At 41.3% G+C, this 25,588-nt stretch overlaps 1 protein-coding gene across 1 annotated transcript; it reads right to left on the minus strand.

Annotated features, from left to right (window-relative positions):
* AsnRS-m (asparagine--tRNA ligase, mitochondrial) lies at positions 1–25,459 on the minus strand. Its single transcript, XM_084601376.1, has 12 exons — positions 25,111–25,459; positions 24,940–25,046; positions 22,495–22,618; positions 19,010–19,150; positions 16,849–16,929; positions 12,923–13,038; positions 7,882–8,014; positions 4,908–5,044; positions 4,137–4,200; positions 3,606–3,743; positions 922–1,046; positions 1–202 (listed from the first exon to the last, which is right to left on the minus strand). Exons 1-12 carry the CDS (start codon positions 25,246–25,248, stop codon positions 58–60), a joined length of 1,449 nt encoding a protein of 482 aa, XP_084457502.1. The 5' UTR covers positions 25,249–25,459; the 3' UTR covers positions 1–57.
* Positions 25,460–25,588: the final 129 nt, after the last annotated feature.

Genomic DNA, 25,588 nt, shown 5'->3' on the forward strand with positions numbered 1-25,588 from the left:
ACTCTTCATTGAAGAGTCAATGCATTTTTACTGTCAAAATGAGGACACCTCAGCTATCTACATAGAGCAGTGCTTTGACCACCTGGGAAAGGTCACCACATCCCTTATATTCTTGATGCCAAAAAAGTACTGCAGCATTCGGTCGAAGCCCAAACCAAATCCACCATGTGGTGCTGAGCCATACTTTCGAAGATCCAGGTACCTGACGGGACAAAAAGGAACATGACAAAGCATCATCAGTTAACATATGCTCTGACTATCGATAAGGCCCATCTCGTGGAGGTGCCGAGAAAAATAGGGGAACCACTCGCAAATAAGCAGCTTATATGATTTCAATGCGATAGCATTACAAGCTTCATTGGGGAAAAAAAATGAGTCATCGGTCGTATAATTACCAGGACTAGAAGTGCCAACTACACGTTTCGGTGTATGTGAAACTATGTTTTCGATGTGAAATTTTTCCATTGGTATTATAGTGGAGTGCAGTTCGCTGCAGCATGAGAAATAAATTAAGCTATTAGCTTTAAATGGTCTAAAAGCCAGTACAATGCAAGCAGACAAAAGTAATTAAGCACATGGCTTTGTATTGTGTAGTGTGCCCGGTAAGCTTGCTAGGCTATTCTAAAGCATGGTTTCAGGTCAAGACACCTTCCTTTTACACGAAAAGCGTTAGGTGCACTTGTACAACAGTTGCAATGTGAGATACGGCCACACTGCTCCAAATGCGTGGCTGTAACTGTAGAAGGCTTGAAATGGACTGCATGTGCATGTCTCTTATCAAAGCTCCTTTATTTCTGTGCACATAGGTATTAATTGCACAAGATGAAAAGTTCAATGACTGACAAGAGTATAAAGCTTGTTAATGCTGTGTACACAGGGGAATTTTGTTCTTAGAACAAGATCCTTGGCAAAGGCACTTACCAGGAGAAAGTCTCAATCATTCCCAGAGCCTGCAATCGTTCGGCGAGGACCGTGGCATTGTCTTCCCTGAGGCTTCCTCCACACAGCTCTCCTCCAATGGGTGCTATTAGATCAAATCCTTCAACCTGTTCAAGGAATGCGAGGAAAAATACATTTCGCGAGGCATTTGCACAGCGCATCTGATGAAGTTCACCTAAGGCATTGGCTTGTTTTGGCAGCAAAAACATCACGTAAAACTGAGCATTACCAAAGTTTTGCGGCTGCATCTGGTCGCCAAGTGGCTGATTCCAATGCAGGACGACCTGTGCTGGTTCACCTACATTTTAGGTTTGAGCAAGAACCGGAGAAATCCTGTCACACCCACATAAGCATTAGGGTGATTCTGTGGTTCTTCCAACTGTAGTGGCTTCATCAACCAACAGGAGGTTTCACTATGAGGCTTCATGTGGGACCAGCCCCAAGCCCATCAGCTGCACATGCTATGTCTTTGTGTTCTTCTACGCTGCAGTTATGTCAATGCTATGCAAGCACCTTGGTCGAAAACTTAGCACATTTCTGTCCCCTCTACATTTTGCCTTGAATAGTACTATTTAAAGGGGCCTTTAAATTTTTTGTTCGAACAAAACGCCTGTTGTCTAAAGTTGATTCCATAGCAGTTTTGTTTTAAGCTCTGTAAAAAATTTTATTGAGAATTTTTGGATCAGTGTATGCGCCTGTTTTTATGTAGTTGGTGCAGGAAACCATGATTAGCGTGTGCTATAGTGGTCGCATGTTGGCAAAAGTAATGCACTGAAAACTATATAAACTTCACCTGCCAGACAGGAATTAGAAATTTTCAGTATACTACAGCTGCATTCATTTCAGTTTCACCCTCAAGACTGTTATGGCACAGGGACGTACACCTTGCCTATGAAAACATTAGTGGACCGTGCTAACTGCTTCACCCAAGAAATTTAAAACACTATGGTGCCATCCAGTGACAAAACCTAAAAGCATATCACTGACGATGCAAAAGGAGCATACTGGAGAAAGTGTAAAATAAAATAAAACATGACGAGCACTCCTAAAACAAAACAAAAAAACAATAATAAATGAACACTGTGCACATAAGGAAGTCAGTGATATTTTCCTGAAATATAGTCATGTGGTGGGGCTACACCAATAATGGCAGCATCTTACCGCAAGAGATCACTTCAGTTCGTTTTAAGCAATTTTGAGTGCCAAACTTATTATAAATTCTCATATATCTTGAATAGAGGAGTACTTAGTTTATATACAATGATACAAGATCATTTCATTTCCACTAATATCTTGCAAAACATTGTGGTTAGCGTTTGGTCCTTTTCATGAACTTGCACCAAAACATGTACTTGATTTCAAAAAGTGCACAAATCTTCCCCAAAAGGCTTACTAGCAGTTTGCACATGAGTGAGTTTCTCGTGTGCATTTGAAACTATTAAGTGGGCTCTTTTTTCCCACTATGAAAAGAGCAAAGGAAAAGGCTCTGGACAGTCAGATTGGGGGTAGCTGGCCAGCGTTGTAAAATAGAGGAGGAAGCAATGCATTGTGATTTATTACAGACATACCTTTGCATTTCACTTTTAAGGTGTTACAATGGTTACCATAGCAATGACATCAAGTGAGAGAAGGGACAGCATACAAGCTAGAATGCAAACCTCTTTAAAGATTCTAATAGTAGTTGGTTAGACATTGCTGGGCAACAGCATAGTTACCTGGTTTCTCTGTGCTACTTCATATGAAAGAAAAAAAAATTCCAAGTGTCTGTTTAACAGATGCATGGTTAAAAAATTTATGCCATGTTTGTCTTGTTAAATCTCAAGAGTCTTGATTTGAGTGACATTAAAGTATTCTCATGTTCCTACCATTAATAGTGGCTTTACATGTAATGGGCGATACAAACCACGCTTATTATCAGTAAGGAAAGAAAAATTTTAATGCACGCTTTCTCCTTTGGAGTTAAGTTCGATGTAATCATTTCCATTAATGTAGAGGAGGAGGAGGGTAAAGAAGTAGCGTGAGGGAACATTAGCAAAGTGCCAAGCGGGAATGCTGTTAGTATGTAACAACTGAGTTAGTATGTAACAACTGCATGGGAGCTAGAACGAGGGCTGACTCATGAAAACATAGCAGCTGCGAAAATGTAGCAACCGGGAACCTAAAAGCAGGGTTCTGCTGTATTAGCACTAACACTTGATTATGGCGCAGTAACCGTCTCATTCTCGATGGGGACCTGAGCCACATCGTGAGAGAAGGTATAGAGGAGGGAGTAAACAAAGGAAGAGAGAAAGAGGAACCATACAGAGGGCTCCAGATTAATTTTGAGCATCTGGTATTCTGTAATATGCATTAACTCTTGTGCATTCAGTCTTCATTATATGCACATTGGAAGCGACCACTCAAGCAATACAGTATAAATGAAAATGCACATGTCTAAAGCAGTCTCATTTTGATATGGATGCATGGAACACTAATTTGATTTTGAATTCTTTCACCATTATATCCTTGACAGGTTGCTTTCAGAACAACAATTCGACACATATATTTAGAGATTACAGCAGAGTTGCTCTACAGCACGATACAGCAGACCTAGAGCAAACAGACAATCAGACATGCAAGGGCATCGTGCAGAAAAGGAATTCTCTTGGATTAATGGAGACACTGACTGTGCCGGTGTCATCGGCTGTGTGCTTCATGTAGAACGGCTTCAGTGCTGATGGGAAGAGTGTCACAAACAGCGGCCTCCCGTCAGCACAGTGCTTCACCAGGTATTCTTCATGCTGTGCTCCCAAGTCCTGCCCCCACTGCAAACAAAAGCAGCCGGCATGGCAGCGACGACCAGTTCACAGCCGGAACAGAGTTGGCTGAGAGGCCAGCATAACATAACAAATCAACAAAGAACATAACAAAAGACAATCATGTATGCAAGCACAAACACACATTAACGAGATTTTAAAGCACATCACATTCAGAAGCCACAATATCTGCGACATAACAATGTGTTCTGGCATGCAATAATACTTGGGTAAAAGGGGGTGTGGGGGCGGTGGGGTGGCAAGCAAGTAAGGCTGAAGCACGCGGAACGCTGTTGCAACCACAGTATAACATTGTCCCTATACTTCAGCTCCAGAGACAGAACTTTTTTTTGCATTTTAAAATGTGACAAAGCTGTATGAGTAATCACAAAGGAACTTTACCTCAATGCTTCGAATTTCATCTTTAGCAGACTGAAGAGCACTGATGCACTCACTGTACGTCATCCTGCAAAAACGATTACACAACGCTGGTACTGCTGCAATAAGTAAAATTTCAAGGCAAAGCAAGATGCAACCACATTATTCAAGCGTCAGTGAGTGACCTAATGGAACTATAAGAATTAGGGACTGCAAAAGCACTACCAGTTTAGCGCAGCCCTATGCTCATTGTTTAATAAGCCAACTTCTGACAGAGCAAGAATGCTGAAATAAGCAATCATCTTACTAGGTAGCCCAAGAATAGGCACGGTGCATCCTAAATAACCACTGCCGCACTTAGCCCTCATGTGATGACCACTGTATATAGTTTGTATATGGATTCATGGAGCTCGTTACATTGATGCTTGTTTTCTTTACTAATAAAGGCTAAAGTCAATGATCAACTGCCATAATGCTCTAAAATATAGTATGTTGCTACGTGTTCCTAGCATCTTCAATTGCAATACCTACTGACATGCCTGCACCAGAGGTCTGCAGAGTATGATGACGGACTTCTTTCAAGGTTTAGAAGAAATAATAAGGCAGGGAGCAATAGAAATTCATGTTTAGCGGAGTATGCAACTGCAACAATTCAGAAGAACGACTTATGTAAGATTGTGCACTGTACATATTACATGTCAGCCTCTCAAATGAACCCGACAGTATGGCTCAGCATTGTTTTAGCAGTAACCAATCAGAAGTTTGTGCATTGAAGCTTAAACACCTGAGACTAACCTGGCAAAAGGCTCAGCCAATGCAACTTGTACAGCCTCAAAGTGGCCAGCAGGGGCATTTCTCAACACTATGCCTATGTCTTGCTGGGATGCACTGACCAGACTGGTGAAGACCGCCTTCAAAGTATCTTCCGTCCTCTGCATTATGCAGCACAAAGCACTTGAAGAAAGATGTCCGCAAACAATCGTAGCAAAAATGATTCAAGAAGCAAAAGATTGAACAGGCTCCCCTGTAGCTCAGTCGGGTGTGCACCGGACACAAAATTCGGAGTTCATGGGTTCGAATGTCACTAATGGCACGCATTTTGTTTTCTTCTACATTATTTTTATTATCTCCACGATTACATTATATGACATGTGTGTGTGTGTGCATGTGAGCATGTGTGCGCACGTGCGTGCAAGCACAAACACACACACACCCTGTGCACACGAATGAAAGACGCCAAAAGTCGGCAAGACCAAGGAAAGCGTAAGAAACTTTTTTCTCACTATTGACCTGAATTAGTACTGCAATAATTTTAGGAAGAAAGATGAGTAAACACAAAGTAGAAGGAACATGCACATATGTACATGTTTTGCCAGACCTCAAAATGTCATGCCACACTTCTATAGGTATTCACCTGAACTCTACTGTTGTGTCACAATGTCCACCAGGTCCAAATGAGGATATCTACCACAAACAAAAACTCCTTTTTTCAGCAGTTACTATTGCCTGAATGCATAATACGGATTCCTGAATGGATTGTGTAAAGGAGGGACCGACCATAGCATTCCTGTGCCCAAGCAGAATAGGAAAAAAAAACTAGTGCAACAAAACTCAGTGATGTAACAAATAATTCAGGTGAAATTATGAAATTAGACATTGAGAAAGCTTCTTTTTTTTTAAACGACGAATATATTTAATTTTTCAGTGCATTAGAAGCATCTGCAAGAATACGGCACTGAAGTTTCACAAAATTTACTTGTGCCGCTTGATTACAATGATTACCACAGTCAAGTTACCCGCCAAACATCACTAGAACTACTTTGTGCCGCTTGATTACAATGATTACCACAGTAAAGTTACCCGCCAAACATCACTAGAACTACTGCTCTCATTTTTCAATGAAAACTTTTTGTGTAAATAGCAGGCTTGTTAATATTCATATACTTGAAGCAATATCATAAAGCTTCCAAATTAAAATACAACGAAACAAGAGCTAACGGGCTGACGAAAGTTGCTACACTGCGCCACTTTTATGACACCAGTACGTGACAAAAATGTTTGTTTCACTACAGTCCAAGACTTTACAGAAATTTATTACTGCTATATATACAGTCGAACCTCTAATAAATTTTGCGGTGTAATACATTTTGCCCTTTTATGCACCAATTTTGCCAGCAGTCTGGAATCTGCGAGCGAAACAAAATGATGAGATAGGGGCATGCCGCCGTGCCATCTGTCGTGTGCATACAAGTTTCGCGATGTGCAAGTTTCAGGACGCGTCACGCCATGACGTCACTGGCCAGTTGGAATAGCAAAGCGCTAATCGGAAATATTGTAATTACTTGCATAATGAACTCACATTTTTAAAGAAAAAATTACGTCAGCTTGAGGAGTGGGTTTAATACATAAGAAAAAGTTGGGATTTCTTCTTTTTCTTTTTCTTTCTTTCTTTCTTTTTTTTTTCCTTTTTTTTTTTTTTTTTTTTTTTTTTTTGTGAAAGTCATCCATCCTTCCACCCATCAATAATCAAAGAAAGCATGCGGTCAGCCGCGATCATGACGCCAGCTTTTAGCATTGTTTGCTTCAAAGGGGGTTTGCTGGTATCACATGTTCCAATGATTTTGTGACAATGGACAGCCCCCATCCTAACTGCTGCGTGATAAAGCAAACATACTGAAAACCAGGCTCGCACGATCAAATGGGCCAAGCAAGCTACCGCCGGCTCTCCTGTGAAGGCCGCTGGCACTAGTGTTCTATGAACCTGTTACTTTATTTTGGACAGCTAAAACATGGGAGCCTCGATATTACAAAATTCGCAATTTAACATAATTTTTGGCTGCGAATAGGACATTATATTGAGTTTCAACTGTATAAAAAAGGATTTCAGATGAATACAACTTAATAAATGCCCGTTTCCTCCCACAGAACACTAGTGTAACTAAAAGCAATCCAAGTAATCTCTCCCAAGAACAGCACTTTCTTGAAATAAAACTTTGTTGTCTTGAAATTTATCTCTGTTGGTAGAGCTATTGTTTTCATCATGATCTATTACTGTCACTGCAGCAGCTATACTAAAGTGGCATGCAAGTACTAATTCTAGGAAACATACATTATGCTCCCGAGAATGTCTACACTGTTATCTGGACAAGAACAATGTGCACAGCATTATGCAAATGTGGCCCTAAATGGAGCAAGCTCTCAGAGTCAAACCAGGCATCTTAATTAAAATAAGCTTTGATCATCACTATGCAAGACCAAAATTATAATTTACATTCATAGATTTGACCATGACATCAGTTTACCAGTTCAGTGTGACAATGCCAGCTCATCACATCACAGGTTTGAAAAGCAGCTCACAATTCTATGCCAAGTGTTTATTTTTTTAATGAAAAAAACAAACTCTTAATTAAAAGTCAATGAAGCTTACATCGAGGCTGAAGCATTTGTGCATTGTTTCTTTTTTTGTTGTTATATCGCCATAAAGCATTTTCCCGATAGGATGCTGCTCAAACAATTCGAGAAATCAAGTGGAGATAACAGACAGGTTTTTTCCTGCTTAAACATGCTCAGTGTTGCCAGCTGTGATTATATAAATTTATGTAAAGATTCTCGTACAGATTCACCACAATAAATGGCTTCTACTGTGCACGTTACTTAAAAAAATACAGTCCCAACTGGCCAGAGTGGCCACAATTGCTGCTTAGAAGTCCAGAATACTGAGGCGCCATAACATCAACCAGCTATTTTGGCAAAAGAGGAAATAACTTACTTGCAGCAAAGTATCCAGATTTGTGACAAAGGCCTCCTCAGCTTCCACCATACAAAACTCACTGACATGCCGCCTTGTGTTGCAGTTCTCGGCACGAAATGCAGGATTAACTGAGTAAACCTTAGACAAAGACCTGGAGAAAGAAAAGAAATAACTGACTTTACTTATGTCCCAACACAGTCACAATACAGTGCAAAAGATATACTTAGCTAACCTACATTAAAATGGTGCCAAGCTATTTTCTCTGACACAAACTTTTACACCAAATACGCAAGCCAAATGAAAAAACCTTGGTACAACATATCGATACCAGAGATTAGATGCAAATGAATACTTGAACATTACCTGCTATCAGGCCTTTCTCTTTGAACCATGTCACAAGTTTGTTGGCAGCACGCAAGTCACCATATTTACATGAATATGACACAAGAGAGAAGACTAAGACCCCTCAAAAAAGAAAAACTCAATCTCATATTATGATTATAACCCAATCATAACCTTGTTAAGCAAACCATACCCAAGGTCATGAAAAAAAACAATTTGTGCACATGCTTTTGCAACTTAATCACTAACATCTTAATCTGTGACTCTATTATGTCACACATACACTTTAACATAAGTCATAAGCTACCATATTATATGCACAACCACCCAACATAAATATAAAGCCCCACTTAACCAAGCCGTACAAAATGTACCTGCGAGGCCTAGGGGTAACATGTCTGACTTAGTATACAAGAGCACTGGTTCCCCTCATCCTTCCCTCTGAAAGTAAAAGCCTGAATTGGCGGCTCCTACCAAATCAGCCATGTCCTGTGGTTGCGTGATGTCAGTCAGCCATACGATAACTAAGTGCCCAGCCATATCTGCTGCTAGCTACAACCTGTCAAAGCCATGCCTGCAATCTTTCACCCAAAACGCCGGCAATGCCAATGACAAATTTTTCGTAGAACGGGGCCTTTAACACGGTAATAAAGAGACATGGAACATAACATTACGGAAGCAACAGATACCTTAATATTACTTCAGATGCAACACTTCAGAAACCGACTCAGAACAATCAAGTACAGCAAAGTCCCCATGCTCAGAGTTTCGTGCTGCCCAGTCCTGCACCTATTCGGCCCTTTTTTTCCCTACCCAATATATCACTCCTTCAGTACCCCTCCTTCCTCGCAGCTGCTGTACAACAGATGATGCTGTCCGGTTCTCAAGCTGAGCGTCAGGCCAGGAGAAAGCTTGTGCCCAGTGAAAAAGACATTACTGTACATGGATCACCAGTGGTTTTTACATATGGCTGCTAAATGATTTACAACTGAATTTTTTTTCTCACCTGTTTCAGTATCAATGCTGAGCGATGACTATGATGTCAAAATTAGGTGTAGGTCTGGTGAGGGATTGAAAAGCTATAACCACTGTTGTGATTCATGTTCTTAAGGCAGGCTGGCTTTAGAGGTGTAATGAATTAAAATGATGAAGGAGCGATTATACCAGTCTTCTCATCCCTCGTGTGACCTAGACTTAACTTGATGCCACAGCCATGGCTTGGCTGTTGAAACCGAAATAGACGATAGAAGAAATTAGATTACAAATTATAAGCAAATAGCATATGGTGATCCATGGATGGTAATGTCTTGCGCATCACAACAAATAAAACATGCAACGACTCCAACCAGCTGGATAAAACTTCATAAGCGTCGCAGCCATTCCCCTTCAATGAAATTCGGTCTTTTCTGCGCTAGTCAAATCCCGATATAACGAATTCCGCGGAACCGCAAAAAAATAATTCATTATTTTTAAATATCGTTGTAATGAAAAATCTGCGATTATAAGCCAGTGGTCAAACCTAGGTACGAAAATTACGTACAGCCTTTGTCAAAAATATACAGCCCACTACGAAGAGCGGCGGAGCGGCTGCAGGGCCAGGAGGTGGCGCTCCTGTCTCTCGAGCGCGCTCGCTGCGAGAGTAAAGAGGGTGAGGGGGTTGAATCTCTTTTACTCTCAAAGATGCGAAGAAGGGAAAATCGCGCTGGTTTTGCTACAGTGAGTAGGCGTTTCGGCTATCACTTCTTTCTAGCCGATTCTGTACAAGGACTTTTCCATAGATTCAAGCACAGCGTCACTCTGGTCAGGCGTGCTGCATAAATGCCGCACCCGGCGCATGCTGTGCAAACGTCCACACTGAAGCGGCAGCTCAAAGATAAGGCGCACATATTTTTACCTTCACCGCTGTCTTGAGTAGCAAGACTGAAGCCGTCTAGAAGCGTTGTCATGCGTTCCAGCCGCGGGAAAAATCAGGAGTTTGTGCACTGAAGCTTAAACACCTGAGACTAACCTGGCAAAAGGCTCACCCAATGCAACTTGTACGGCCTCAAATTGACCAGGAGGAGCATTTCTCATCACTGTGCCTATGTCTTGTTGGGATGTACTGACCAGACTGGTGAAGACTGCCTTCAAAGTATCTTCCGTCCTCTGCATTATGCAGCACAGAGCACTTGAAGAAAGATGTCCACAAACAATCGTAGCAAAAATGATCCAAGAAGCAAAAGATTGAGCAGGCTCCCCTGTAGCTCAGTCGGGTGTGCACCTGACACAAAATTTGGAGTTCATGAGTTCGAATGCCACCAATGGCACGCATTTTGTTTTCTTCTACTTTCTATTTATTATCTGCTGTACTGCACATGCTGTACTGCATGTTTTATTTCAGAGCGCAAAGCTAGCTTATGACCTTTTTTTTTCGGGACTGAAATGCACGGGAGCTCTTCTAGATGGCTTCAGTTGTTAATTAAAGGCGGCGGTGAAGTTAAAAATGTTCGCCTTATTTTTGAACCACCGCTTCAATGTGGCCATCTGCACAGCGCACGCCGGGTGCAGCGCGCCTGACCAGAGTGATACCGTACACTGAATCGATGGAAGAGCCCTCGCTCAGAATTGGCTTGAAGGAAGTGATGGCCAGAACGCCACACTCACTGTTGCGAAGCCAGCGTGACTTTCCCTCCCTCGCGTCCTCCTCATCCTTTTTACTCTCGCAGCGGGCGCGCTCGAGAAACAGAAGCGCTACCTCCTGGCCCAGCAGCCACTCTGCAGCTCTTCATAGTGGGCTGTATATTTTTGACAAAGGCTGTACCTTGGCAGTAGGCACGTGTGTACACAAGCAAAACCTCAAATGAAAATGTTGCACTAACTCCAAAGCTGATTTATTTGAAGAAATCAATTATTTTCTTCTGCCGCGTGTGCAGCAAACACGACCACGCACTACATTACACCACTACACCACATACACCTTTAACTTTGTGGAACACCTCATCGTTTGCGTGATTGCACCGAGCAATGAAAGTACGAATTTTGTCCATGTGCAAAAAAAAAAAATAAATAAAATCAGAGTTTAATACGACCTCATCTTCGATGCTCCCTGAAGTTTGAAAATCTTGTCTTGGCCTTTTAAAATGATCGCGACGGTCGATGGGGCAATGCTAGCTCTCTGTAGAGGCCAAATCACTTTTCCCTGTGTTGATATCTTGCAGTGAAAGCAGCTGCGTTCATATCTTCTTGGCACTTTGCTGGCTAAGATCATCGCCAATCGTGCACAAACTTCGCAATAAGATAATAAGATAATCCGCTTGCAGTCTGTCCCCCACCTGAGAAGTCGTCTAGGGTCCGACGGCGTGCCGAACGTAAAACTACACCTCGTACGAGGTTTGAAATGTAGCTTCTCTGACACAATTGCATGAAGCGAGCTATCTCCATTTACTGATTTGTTACATTTAGCATCGTGATAGTTGTGGAAAGCTTTCCGAGGCTACGCAGTGGAGGCTACGAATGCGAGACACCGACTTTCACAAGCTCCCTGTTCTCGAGCGACACACAGTCGCAGCTTCCGCTGCATAGCTGGCATAGCTGCTGAAAGCTGTTGCTACTATATTTGGTGCAATGTTCATTTCTATGGCCTCAAATGAAAAATAAAAAAATAACAGCGTAGTAAACATGAGCGAAACGATTCGCAAATACGATGGTGCAACGGTAAGAAGCCAACGGGACAGAGCCGCCGGGACCGCCGACGACACCTTTATGACTAGCAGTGCCCCTGGCGGCCAAAGTTGGAAGGCATCGCCGGCACAGCACCTTCTCCCATTGTTAGACCCCTCTGCACGGCATACTAGCCAATATATTTTAGGCACTATACAGAAACGGCGGTTCCTGTTTTACACGAGAGTTGCAAGCTGCGGTGCTGTTATTTTAGCCAAATTCGTCATACTGATGTTCCTAGATTATAGAAGAAATAAAATACATTCGTTATTTTGAAATATACGTTATTTTGAAATTCGTAATTCTAGAATAGTTTTACATTAAAAACATAGGAAATCCACCGGGGATTCTTAAAGAATTCGTTAATTTGAAAAATTCGTTATTGTGCTGTTCGTAGTAACAAGATTTGACTGTATTAGAATGCTAATGAGAAAGAGGTACACCTGCTTGTTGCTCTTACACACCACTTGGAGTACCATTCAGATCTCACTAGATTGACTCAGTGCACACTGCAAGAGTACTCCTTTTCTCTTTACTGACTGTATTGACTATTACTATTTGATTTAAAGCCCCATAATAGACTTCTTCAAGAAAGGAAACCATAGTTTATCAACTCGAGAGTTATTGTTTACCTTCATGCTAGGTACAAATCTAATCAGGACTTACTGAGACATAAAAGTAAAAGCAAAAAACACACAAATTATAACACCACACAGAACACCTTATTATGACATGTAAATTATCCTTTGAGAGTGGTTATGAGAGTGGTGGATGAATAATAATATAAAAAAGCCTCTCAAAAGGTTCCGAAGTTTTCATCTTTACAATTTGAAAAAAATTATGTAATTTCATGCTTTTTTAAAACACCACCCTTAGCCACAAACCTCGGCTGTTTCAACACTTTAAGATTTCTTGAACTTGAGCTAGGCAACAAGGATGTAACTTAAAATGCAGTCTACTAATGTGAGGGCACATGAGTCACTCGCTTTCATACACATTCTGTGTGTGTGATACCCACATAGCAACCGCTTCCAGATGAAGCTGGCTTGAGACGGTCAGAAAGACAGGTCTTCCAAAGAACAGCTCCTCGGAACCTTTGCTGGACTCACTCCTTTCCATCTGCTGCCTCACAGGCTGCACTTGAAAGAAAACATGGGCAATACTTTTCATGCACACTAAACTGTGGAAACTAAAAATTTATTCGAAAAAAAAAATGCAGCCTCTGGCAGCTCATCTGCACGACTATAAGAATTATTTGACCTCCGACCCTGGTGTGAATCTGACCTAGCACAGTATCAAACACGGGTGCCACCTGATGTTCAACAGAATTTGAGCTTGGATGTACCAAACTAAAAACAAAGATAACTCAAGCATCACAGACTTCAAGTGTTTGCTATGACTTGTGTCACTGCTGCGCATTTCTGACCTGTAAACTGTGCTGTGGACCAATGTGTCGAGTCATCTGAAAGCATATTAAATGGCAATTTTTTCTTTCTTGAAAACACCTTAGAACACTACCTAAAAGGATAAGGAACAACCCGGGGAAATTGTAAATTATCTGGTAGGTGGTAATTGTCTGAAATAAGAAATAGCGTGAAAAATAAATTTTAGTGGTCTTAAAGATGCTCTTTAAGGGTTAGAGACGTACAAGTAAAAGCTGCATTCAAACACCTGTAACATGTGGTAAAAAGAAGAGCACTACCAACTCCAGCTCCACAGAAGCAATAATTTTCAGTGCTGCTAATTTAGTTCTTAACCATTCTCACAGATTAACTTTTTTTCCACTAGGTAACACAGTTGGTCTCCTACAGTGTAAAGTTTACTATTCAGAAACATACATCAGTGCTCCCTTGATACACATTCATTAAAAAGAAGTTACGGTTTCTCATTGCAGCATAAAATATGCTTTGTGTTTCTCTGTGGTTCCCATCAAGAAGTGGGCATACTCATCACTGCTGGCAAAGAAGAATGTTGCATTCAATAAACATCAGTTGTCTTGTCTCCTCCTCTCCTATGTCCTTCCCTATGGTGCAGTTCTCTTTCTCGGCACAGAGTATGACTCATCTCTTGCTATGATGTGCAATATTTGTTTGAACTACATATACAAATAAAACACCAAGTATTAACCAGCAAAGACAGTGGCAATGGAATCCCTTGTATCTATGTGCACCCTTGCACAAGCTTTTTCAAAGGTGCTATCTCTCTTCATCTCTACATTGTATGAGTCTGTATTATGTGTCAACTCAAATCCGACTCGCATTTGGAGACAAATTCAAATTTTTCATACTGAGAAGTCTCCAAACAGTTCTAAGAGAAAGCTAGATTCCAGCCCTTGCTACTACCGCTGCAATTTTTTTTCTTGGCTAAAGTTTCACATCAGGTTCGTGAGACATTAAGGCCATTTTTCTTTAACCTACAGCACCTACACCAGTGCAGCAAAAATATGTTGTAGGTAACAGGAGATTTGCTACACTGGTGTAGCTAGTGTAGTTTAAACAAATGGCCCTATCGAGACAGGTACTAGTAGCATAGATAGACACAGACAGAAGGAAGGAGACAAACACAGTGCTGTGTTCATCTCTTTCCGTCTATCCGCATCTGCCTGCGCTACTAATACCAGTCCAAATGGATTACCAACTATCACAATAAAAGACAATACTAAGTCGTGAAACATGTCCCAAAAGGCCAAAACGTGTCTTTTCCTGATTTATTCTGGCATGTGGTGTTGTATAAAACTGCAATTAATTTACAAATTGCCATGACAGTATGATAAGCAAACCTACAGTGTTTTTAGCAGAAACAATATGCATAGACTGCCTAAAGCTAGGAATCATGCACTGAACCCTGCATCTCAAATATGCTGCCTGCGGAGTTTTTGTGATGCAGCCCGCCAACTCAAAAAATTTCCGTCTTTCTTCCAAAAGCACGTGCCAGCCTCACGAGTCAACTTTACTACTAGATTCATTTTCCAACTGAAATCAACTAAAAAAAGCCCCTCCCCATACAGTATGTGTTATTTGTAAAAATGAAAAAAGGCGCTGGCCCCTTAATTTGCCCGAACTTCAGATGAACGTCAATTGCCTTCAAAAGTGAGGCGCCAAGCAATCCACCTTTTCTTTGATCTCCAGGTGTACATTTATTTTCTTCTGAGGATAAACGACTGCGCTAATAACTATTGTGCCCTTTCGTCAACTCTCTTCCAGCCGTCTTGAAGTGGCAACCATCTGGCGTTTAGGTAAAAGGCAGCATGTGCCGCTTTTTCTTTTTTTCCGAGGAATAGAAGAGCGTGGTCTGGGAACGAGACTTCTGTCTTCTATTCTACCGTTATTTATTTTTATTCTTGCACTGTTTGCATTTATTTCTTGCTCCCATTTTTTTTCTGCCTTCTGGCCTGCGAGGATGAAATTTCCTCCATGCAACTTGCATAGCAACACGAGTTTGAAAGAAGAAACCACTCATAGTTCCTATCTCCCTGTCATGACTGAATCATGTAGCAAACACTGTAATCTTTTTCAATTCTTACTAATAAAACTTTGTATGTAATATGGGAGTAATTACTAAGCAACAACCACCAGAGTGCAGCCAAATGGCTGCAAACTCTTTGCGATATAATCGGTGGGACTTTGGTGTGAAGTGCTAATGTTGGCAGCTTCTATTTTGTTGCCAGCACTCTAGGGACATGATTTTCTCATTTTATTTTCAAATTTTATTTTATTTACCATCTTTTTCTCCCTTCACTACGCAGTACGCCCCACTGCTCACCCATTACAAAAGGGCAAAGCCATAATCACCATCAGCATCCTACGTTCTAAACTAGCCATTAATGTCTTGGACATTACTATATCTTTTAAAGGAGCAGAGAGATAATTTCTAGTCGTGTTTTATAGTTTTGAATTATGCGTAATGCACTGCTATGCATGAATCACAATGTGGTATTTTCTCACAACGGGTAAATAATTTATAATTGAATGTCTTCACTCACCAGCTACAGTTTCAACAACCAAGCTATGGCTATGATGTCAAAGTTCCATGCAAGACACACGAGGGATGAAAGAATTGCTATTTAACCATTGCTTCTTCACTAGCTTTGAGACAGGCTTTAACGTTGTAGCGAACCAAAATGACAAAAGAGTGATTGTATCACTGTTTCTTCATCACTTATGTGACCTAGAGAAAACTTTGATGTCACAGCCATCACTCGGCTGCTGAAACAAAACTGAAGCAAGTGAGATAAATTATTTATCAGTAATAGGCGAATATGATGAGGTGAGCAATACACAGTAGTGTCTTACATACAAATAAAAAAAAAAAACATGTAACCAAAATTTGGTGTCTATACTCCTTTAAGATGCCTTACCACTCACTGTTCACAGTGTAGAAAAGCTGGTTTCAAAGCTGCAAATGGCATCAATACAGCTCAACAATGAGGACATAATAGTAAAATACTGTCTTCAGTAGTGCGATAACAACAACCTTAACCTAACTCGCTTGCTCTCCCATCTGCTCTAAGAAGTTAGCATGTCAGGCATTGGAGCTGTGACAGAAACGCACTCACAAGGTTGTATGGGAAGAGTCACAGTACTAACACATGCCAAAAGCGATGCTATCATATCTCCATGAAAAACGTTTCTTCTGTGTGCTGTTCCTTTGTCTCGCTCTTCTTTGGAATACCTCAAGTCCCCCTCCTGCAAACTCACCCCAGTCTGATAAGTTGCTAAAAGAAAGCGCCAACTTCTCAACGAGCTTAGACCATCAAGACAAAGTGTGCAGTGTACAGCTGCAAAGAAGTAGGCACTTTATGCTGTTCCCATCATGCTCTGAACCTGCAGAACAGGAATGTGCAGTAGAGATTTAAATTAAATTAAATTTCAGATCTTAGCAACTTCATTGCTCACTGAAGCATAAGAAAAACAAATGCGCTAAAGCAAAAGAAAAATAGAATACCTTGACGGAAAAGACATCCCCACCACCTTCGCAGTCATTGGACGTCAGGATGGGTGTCTGGACATGAAAGAAGCCCTGAGCCTGTAATCAAAACAGGACGCGGCATGCTTAGCCAAAAATGACAGAACAGTTATCCAGTCAATGTATTCAGACTGATTATGGCGTTCTAAGATGCTGACGCAGTATAAATCATGCTTTGCCTGCAAAACTGAAAAACAAAAGAAAGAAAGAAAGACACCCCAGGGAAGTAAACGGAAGTACAAAAAGATGCTGAAGAAAGAACCACTGGTTTGAAGGCTCTTCAAGGTCAATGCGAACTCCTGTAAGCTGAATACACATTTGCCTCTAGCCAAAATGTGCTTTCAATGTGGTGAAGCACGTTCACAAAATTTACTCTTATGACAGAGGTATTTATATATGTCATTTAGTTAATAAACAAGCTTATAACATTTTCTTAACAATCAAACAACTGGAGTAGAGGTGTGAAAATATTTCACGTTTTGGTAACAGAGCAATTATGAATCAGGAAAACAGGCGCAGATCAAATCATCTGTTTTCAAATTGTATGAAAATAAATGCTGCCTCTTTATAAATTAAATATGAAACAATCTTAAGCAACACAAATACATGAAAACAAACAAGTTTATATGCAATGAAATAATTCATCCACATGCAGTCATATAACTGTGCTCAGCAAAAATATTTAAATGTGGCAATTTACACAAACAATACATAATGTTGTCATGAATGGATTGTGAAATGATCAATGACCACCTCTGTTTGTCGAAATTGCTTCAGAGAGAAAGGAAGGCTACCTTCTGCAACCCACTAGTACAGCCCTATATTTCCCTAGTGGCAGAATGCTTAGAGAGATTGGCATCAGAGAAAGTGAAGCATAGCTGGAAAAATTGGCAGCTTTTTATGAAGTGCAAGTGGGATGCCAGCGAAGTCTCCTCACAAAACAGACAACATACTTCAAGTGTCTGTGTGTGTAGTGTGATGTCAACGCACGTTAAAGATTCCGAGTTGTCAATATTATTCTGAACTCCACCATGGCATCTCTTTCATTTTTTGCTCTCTCCTTCACTCGTTCCATCACGGCATTGTTCGAGTGTCCATCAAGAGTGACACAGTTAGTGCACCTTTCTCTTGTTTCTCCTCAAGGACCAATTTTCATATGTAACTTTCCCCTCTTCTAACAATTCCAGGTTAACCAGGTACATATATCCAGGTTAACATGTCTGCAGTGTATGCCCAAATTATGAAACTACTTACTGCTACCTGGTGGTGTTCTTGTCTCATCCCTTTAGTGTTTTGTTAGATCAATTTTTGCTTCTACTGGCCACATAAATTTATAACACAAATCTTTTGACAAACAGCACCTGTCATTGCACTTGTGCAATTTATCCACCATGGCACATATTACAGAGGCCTTCACTAGAAGCATGATAAACCAAAACACAAAACCCAAGTATACAAGCTACATAAATCTTCAAGTCCACAGATTTGAAGAATAATAATCGCTATGAGCAGATCACAGTACCTGTTCAGTAATGTGGGAAGACTACACCATTTTCCCCCAGGTGATAGCCATCAAAATATGCCAAGGAACACCCCCCTCTCCTTTGCCATCAGAGTCACGTGATGTTGTTTGTGCATGGACCTGTCCAGGTTTCTCTATCGTTTAGTACTTTTGTAAGCATTTGTTTGTTTCCCTGAGCTTAGCAATCTGCTTGAAATGCTCACCTGCAAAAGCAGAATGCTAAAAACTAGTCACAAGCCCAACATTCTATCTCATTCGCAAATTTAGTCAGGGCTCCAGTGGCAGCTTGCAGAACCCACAAAAGCAGCCCGGAGAACCCCTGATATATATATACCATGAAAAAAAGCAGCTAAAAGCTCGTGCTTTGCCACAGGAAGAGAGCCTTTCGAAAGGGTGCCACAGTACAGAGGCACCCGCAGATGGCACACATGGCGACTCATGAGCCCATCACAACACAGAGAGCACATGACAACAATGCAATCAGGCCACCACATCCCGGCCTCACCTGCCTCCCAATTAGTGGGACACCTGTAAACCCTTCTTAGGCAAAGCTCATTTGAACAGCTTATGAAAGGAACAGTTGATTACTCTACCGTGGGTCCAATATGGGAGGCATACCTGGAATGCGCCATGAAGTGCCATCAGGGCTGCACTGCGGAGGCGCAGCATGGCTGCCTCTTGGGTCAGCCGTGGTCTGAAGTGCAGGTGGCTTCGTACATACTCGGGGGCATAGGTCTTCCGGGCACGAAATGGGTACCCCTGCATACAGAAGCAACTGTCAAGGCCTCCCCCTCCTTTTAGTTGCTCAAGGCTGCAACAATAATTATTCGAGTAGATTTTCTGAAACACTTAATGCGAGCATATAGTAGTACTGACGGCCAAGATGAGAGTTTCAAAAAAATAATGGAAATCTTAAAAAATAACGCATTGATTGCTTCCCATTTTTTTATGTTCACATTGGTTGTTTTGACATGTAACTGGGAGTAGGATGGTAGCCCATGTAATTGGAAACAGGCATGTTCCAAAACAGCTTTGTGCATGAACCAAAAACTTAACAAATGAAAGTTCAGCTCTTCTACAGAAACCTTGCTTCTGTTTGCACAAAGACAAAAGCACCACGGTAGAGTATAGCGCAATTCAAAGTGTGCAGTTTAGTTTGAATATGCACCATTTCCGAGAAAAGGCACAGCACCAGCTTTTCTTTTATTGCCACCACACTGTCTCTTTCCCAATATAAAAAGGAAACTTAAAAACTGGAACAACCAGTAAGAGGACAGATAACTTCTCAGTCATTTAAATTTTATTTCAGTATTGAAAATCGCATAAAACAAACTGAAGTAGCCTTACAATGAAATACTGCCATTACAGTATAGTACACCATGTGATCACATCTCAAGAACATAGTGCTGATTTTCTTAAATGCACAGCGTTCTTTTTTCTCCCAGGGGCGCTCCTCATGTTTTATATGTTTTCCGCTCTCTTCAGTGTGCCCTTCAACCAAAAAGCAATATTCCTTTCTCAGCCTATGATGCGCTTTTATCGTTTGTCACCATATGGTTCCTTTTGAATTTCCTGGGTGAAGTGGTGAAAAAACAGCCCACTAAAACTTTCACCGACAAGATGTATGTTCCTGTGCCATAGTATCCTTGAGTTTGGAAAGTCAAACGGACCCTACTTTACACTAAAGAGTGCCTAGCTATTGTGTGGCGGCTGAGATTTATATTGGTCCCATAGAAGTAGATCCCTTTTGCCAATGCTCAATCGCTATCATGGTCACTGCTTATGGTTTCCAGCATCGGCCTACGTAAAAATAGGCGCACACACTAACTGAAAGACTATAAGCAAAATCTTTCTACGTTTCCTTTCCACCAACCTGAAAAAAAAAAAAAAAAAATTGGATTCCTAAAATGCAGTGTTCTTCCTCTTTATTAGGTATAAAAGTCACATTTAGAGCTTTCCTACATTTTTCTTTTCTTTAGCCCTTTTGAGACGGCAAAGAAAGGATAAACTAGCATATGAATGAGAAAAGGCTGGCGCTTTATAGCAACATCTCGAGTTGGAGTCATTGCAACTATGACCGCTATGACCCTAAGAGGCACAACATGTGCTTAAAGTCAGGAAGGTCTAGGGGATCTCGGAGCCCTGCACCAGTATTGACAAAAGATGCAGAACCCCTTTGCTAGAATGTAGGGACGACAAGAATCTGAAGCAGACAACATTCAGACTTATTTTTACTGTGCACACATTAACTTTTGCTGATTTCACTGGTTCGTGCCGTGTTGATAACAGTCTACTCATTTTCTCGACAATTCTCTTCTTGCGCCAATAGAAAGCTCCTTTTTCAAGTTTATGAATACTCGTCTGTGGCACTGAGGAACACAGCAGGAAACTTTAAAACTTAATTTCTTCATATAGTAACCCCGTTTTCTCGATGATATATGGAGTCTGCCAACCTTTGCATCAGAGACACAATATACAGGCTCTATCCTGAAAGTAATGAGGCTAGTTGTGGTGTCGTGCACGTATCAGCGCGATTGGGGAACCTGTTTTAGGGGGATGGTGGGAGACCTTTCAGCCTCATAATGCGCAGAGCTCAGCTGGTTTCGAACAGATAAGTGAGTAGACAGTCTTGAGCGTGTGCAAACCCTTAAAATTTTCTGATATCCGATGCAGCCTCGACAAAATGAAAATTACATTTAAGCGCATGCTAACAATATAAGATATAAGAAGGATGGAGGGGAAGAAGACAGACTATGATATCAAGCAGATGACTACAACAAGAGGAAACAATATTGATTGGTAAGAATAAAAAAGGAAACATCACAAAGACACTGCCCACAGCACTTCACTTCAACCACCAGCTGTGATCCTGATAACACAATAGCTAGCACATTCATACACTTTCCATTTGTATGTGCACTTTCGGAGCTGCACCTACAATGGAATTTTTCGAGCTTGCACACATGAGGATTGGGTGTATGAGTGTGTTGTCTATTGTATAATCAACCATGAAAATTGAATTCCTAGTAGGAAACATGCGGCCATGGTGACACATTGTTATCAATGCATCAGTAACACTTCCTTGCTCCTTCTATCCACTTAGATAAAGCTGCTATATATTTTTACAGGCAAATGGGCATGCCCAGAACGAACCACGCAAGGTCACAGGGAACACATAGTACCCCGGACCGGCGGCAGCTATTCTTGTTAATCTCCTGACTCTTTCGCTCAAGCACTGTCACCACATACTTTTTTGCTTCTGGTGCACCGGCATATGCCATAACAATATGCACCTATTCTTGCTATAACGTTCGTTCCTTGCATTGTGTTGTCAATCCGCCGTCCCATTTTTCACTTGTGCGCTATGTTTTTCTTTCTATAACAAATTACAAAATGGCTCAAACTTGTTTTATTGCCCAGTTCTACACCCAAATCTGAGGCACACAAGCAGATGCACCCAGAAGCCGGTGGCACAGTGATGCTGTATTCTGCTTCTAAGCACGACTCATGTGCAGCTTCGGGAAACTAGACCCCTTATACTAATATAGGCATCAGAACAGCAAGTGAAACTAGCTTTGTTTCTCAGATCAAAAGGTGTAGGTTAGATTCAGATCCCATAAAGCTTACTAATGACGATTCAGGCATACTTGTACTGCTGCTGAACATGGCTGCTCACTGGCCTCAAACTTTCCACCATGTAGACGCACTGCAAGCTATCCTTGTATTTGGCTACACCAACAGCTTAATGCAGTTTCAGAAAAAGGCCATCAAAAAGAGGTGTTTGTGATGAGACTATGGCTTTAACCTAGAAAAGAAAGGCACTATATCTATCTCACTTTCAGGTAGACACGTAGACCTAATCGTCCTTTTCGTCCTTTCCGCTCGTCCTTTGTTCTACGCTGTTCGATGCGATGTATCGTTATCAACTCGCCCAAATCGCTCTCCTACTACCTATACTTCATTAGGTGAAACAAATCAATGGCACTCCCTTAATAACAGCCAAGTGACTATAAGGAACACAGACCTCTCAGGTTTCATGCACTTTGCCCACTAAATGTAGAAACTTGATAAATACCCCTGCACTGTCTGTACAAAGTCCCTACCTCAACATCACATGGTCCCAACACAGTAACATTTTCAGCATGAACTTCTACGTCTTGACCTTTGTGTGAGCTGGTCACAAGGCTTCCAGTAACTTGTACAGCTGCCCCATATGCCAGCTCTGGCCTGAAAATTATAGGCAATAATCAATGCAAAGGAAGACTGTGAAAAGAAAACAAGGCTTTTACAGAAGCAGATAACTATAGCAACAAACACAGCTATTGTAGCATAATAGTATGCAGGTAGCATTAGCAAGAAGCCCCAGTGAAGAATAGGCACTATATTACGGAGCTCTGATTTAACACAGTACATCCTACTGCAAAACACAGAGGTTTCATACAATTGCATCAGGTGCAAAAGACATGCAAGTGGCATGAACCGACAAGTACCAATAATAATTCCAGATTGCAGTTCTGAAGCCATGCCTTTCCAGGATAAAATCCTTCATTTAAACGACTAGCAAAAGACATGACTGGCACAGTAGCTTCGGGACTGCATCAGAAATGACAACTTACAAGTACAAGCAGTGTCATGAAAAAAAAGCAGGACATGAGATGTGTGTAAATGACAACCAGCTCATTTGAGGGACCTCAGTATTTAAGAGGAGTCTGAGACCCCCTGCGCTCGAAGGCACATTGACTGCATAAATACGAAGCAGGCTGTCATATTTTAATCCTGTCATTGTTTGTTAGAGCATTTCTCTGTTGGTTCAGCAATTTGGCAGCGAGTTTTAATACGAACCACTACACATCTTCTATGGCCCGCGACGGAGGAAAATAATTTCTCTCATTTGTATAAAACGATGTGTGAAGCAGGCCACCAGCTGCTTTTTCTCTCTCCATCTTTATTTCCCTTTCCACATGTGCTAGAATCATTAGAGCCCTCCCTCCGATGGAGCCAGACTTTAAGCACTGGATATCAACGTTAACATTACACCAAATTATGTTTGCTGGGTGTACCTGTTGCAAACTCAAGACGTCCTACAGCCATATGGTTGTGCACATTCACAGACTGAGAAAAGAGCCACTGCTCCTTTTCGCTTAGAAAATTCCACAGGAATGTTTTATACATATTTGGTGCAGGTCAGTTTTGACAATCGGGTCTGCAGGCTAAACAAAACAGGGTTCACTTCTTTAGTTATGTACCCACTGACTGAAGTATCCATGCAGATTATGAAGGGCAATGCATTCCAAAACGTAACAGCCATAACAGACAGGTGGGTACAAGAAGCCACTCCTCATATACTACCATGGTAAAGCGTGCATTTGAAAATACCCACTGCAGCGTCTCAGTACCTTCAGTGTTCAACTGCTGAACCCAATGCCAAGGGACTGAACCCCGGCTGTAGCAACAGGATCTCTAGGGAGGTGAAATGTAAAAACTCCCATTTACTGACACCATGCATTAAATAGCCACAGCTGGTCACAATCTGAAATCATGTCGAAGCTCTGGGACATCAAACCTCATATACGCAGAGTTTGGAAAACATTGCAAGTAAGTAAATAAAATAATGGTTTCTTCAGCCCTGTGCCAGTCAGTCTTGCTATTCCCGAATGACATGAACACAGTAAAAAAAATGCTTCAAACTGTGTAAAGCAGCATGCTGGTTCAATATTTAGGGGAATCCCCCGTGGTGAACTAAATTTCTAACAAGGGAGTAATTACTCATTAGCACTCATCCAAGCAAAGCCATGTGGCTACAAAGGATAACTATACAGCTTCCACACAAACTTCGCAGTTATCTTGTTACAGAGCTCAGACTAGGCCAGGCGCTCTGCTAACTGGGACGGCTAGCAAATGGAAGGGCGAAAGCAAATTGATCCAATAACTCGAAGTAGGAATGGTGTTGGTCGAACATTTAGCGCAATCTCCTACAGGTGCCTATATAGAACTATCAGTTAATCACCTATTACAAATCTACTGCACCTTTTGTAACCTGGTGCTGCATGTCTTAAAACCCATGTATTTTAATTTACAAATAAAATATTTTCCCTTTAAACAAATTCGTTAATATCGCAACTATATAAACTTGCTATTTTGATCAGATGTTTTAAGCCCTAGCATCAGACCGAAACACGCTCAAACTGACGTACAATCCATGAACAAGTTACAAGAAACAGAGATCGTAGTGTCTCATGTTCTTTTTGGTTTAGATTGGTTCATTACTACAAAACTGAAGTGGCAGTAACTGTTCTTTCAAGACATAACTCCAAGAGCACCTTTTTTTTTTTTTTTTTTTTTTTTTTTTTTTTTTTTTTTTTTATCCTGCATAGCTTAGGAAATGTACAAATATTTGCTGCTGCAAGGTGTTTTGTCGGGTTTGGTTCGTTATTAGAGAACTCAAGCGGCACCTACAGTTTCGTGTGGATGTAGCTATGGGTACAACTTTAACCAAAGCCTACAAAAAAATATAGGCTGAAAGTAGGTCGTGCAGAACAGCAGCGCACCTTATACAGTTGGTAGGAATGACGACCTGAATACTTGACGATATCGTTCCATCCGAGACGTCCATAAACACCACATCCTTGTGTCTTCGCAACGCTTTGACCCATCCCTGCAAGCGCAGTGAAATGTTCAGCGCTGAACGGCACAGTACCCTGATTATCCGCTCAACGTACCTTAATTTCGATTCCTTTGTTAACGTCTCGAGAGGCTAATATCTGTTTCAGTGATTGACAGCAGGGGAAACTCGATGTTCCAAAAAATCTCTGCAGCTGCACGACAGAAGCAACAGATCGACAAGCTTTAAAACGCATGACCCTACGCTTCACACCTTGCTACAAGAGCCAAAAACCCAAAATCGCCAGTTGCTTCAACAACTCCTAGCAGCTCTCGATCATGCTAAGGTCTACTGCAAGCAAAAGTCACTACGCTGCGACTTCTAAAGTTTCAACCAAGGTAGATTTTGGTTTCAACCACACGACTATAACATCATCATGACCACGCTTGCAGTTCGTCCGCTAGAGATGTCACGTGGTTTATGTAATAGCCCGCAGAAGAACATTCTGCAGCAAAAAGAAGCAATAAATTACTTTAACAACATGCATGAAAAGAAATCTTATTTTTAATTTAGTAACTTTGTTACAATGGCATTGT

The sequence above is a fragment of the Amblyomma maculatum genome, chromosome 4 (genome assembly GCF_055883805.1).
Source record: "Amblyomma maculatum isolate TAMU_Amacu chromosome 4, ASM5588380v1, whole genome shotgun sequence".
Classification (NCBI taxonomy): Eukaryota; Metazoa; Arthropoda; class Arachnida; order Ixodida; family Ixodidae; genus Amblyomma; species Amblyomma maculatum.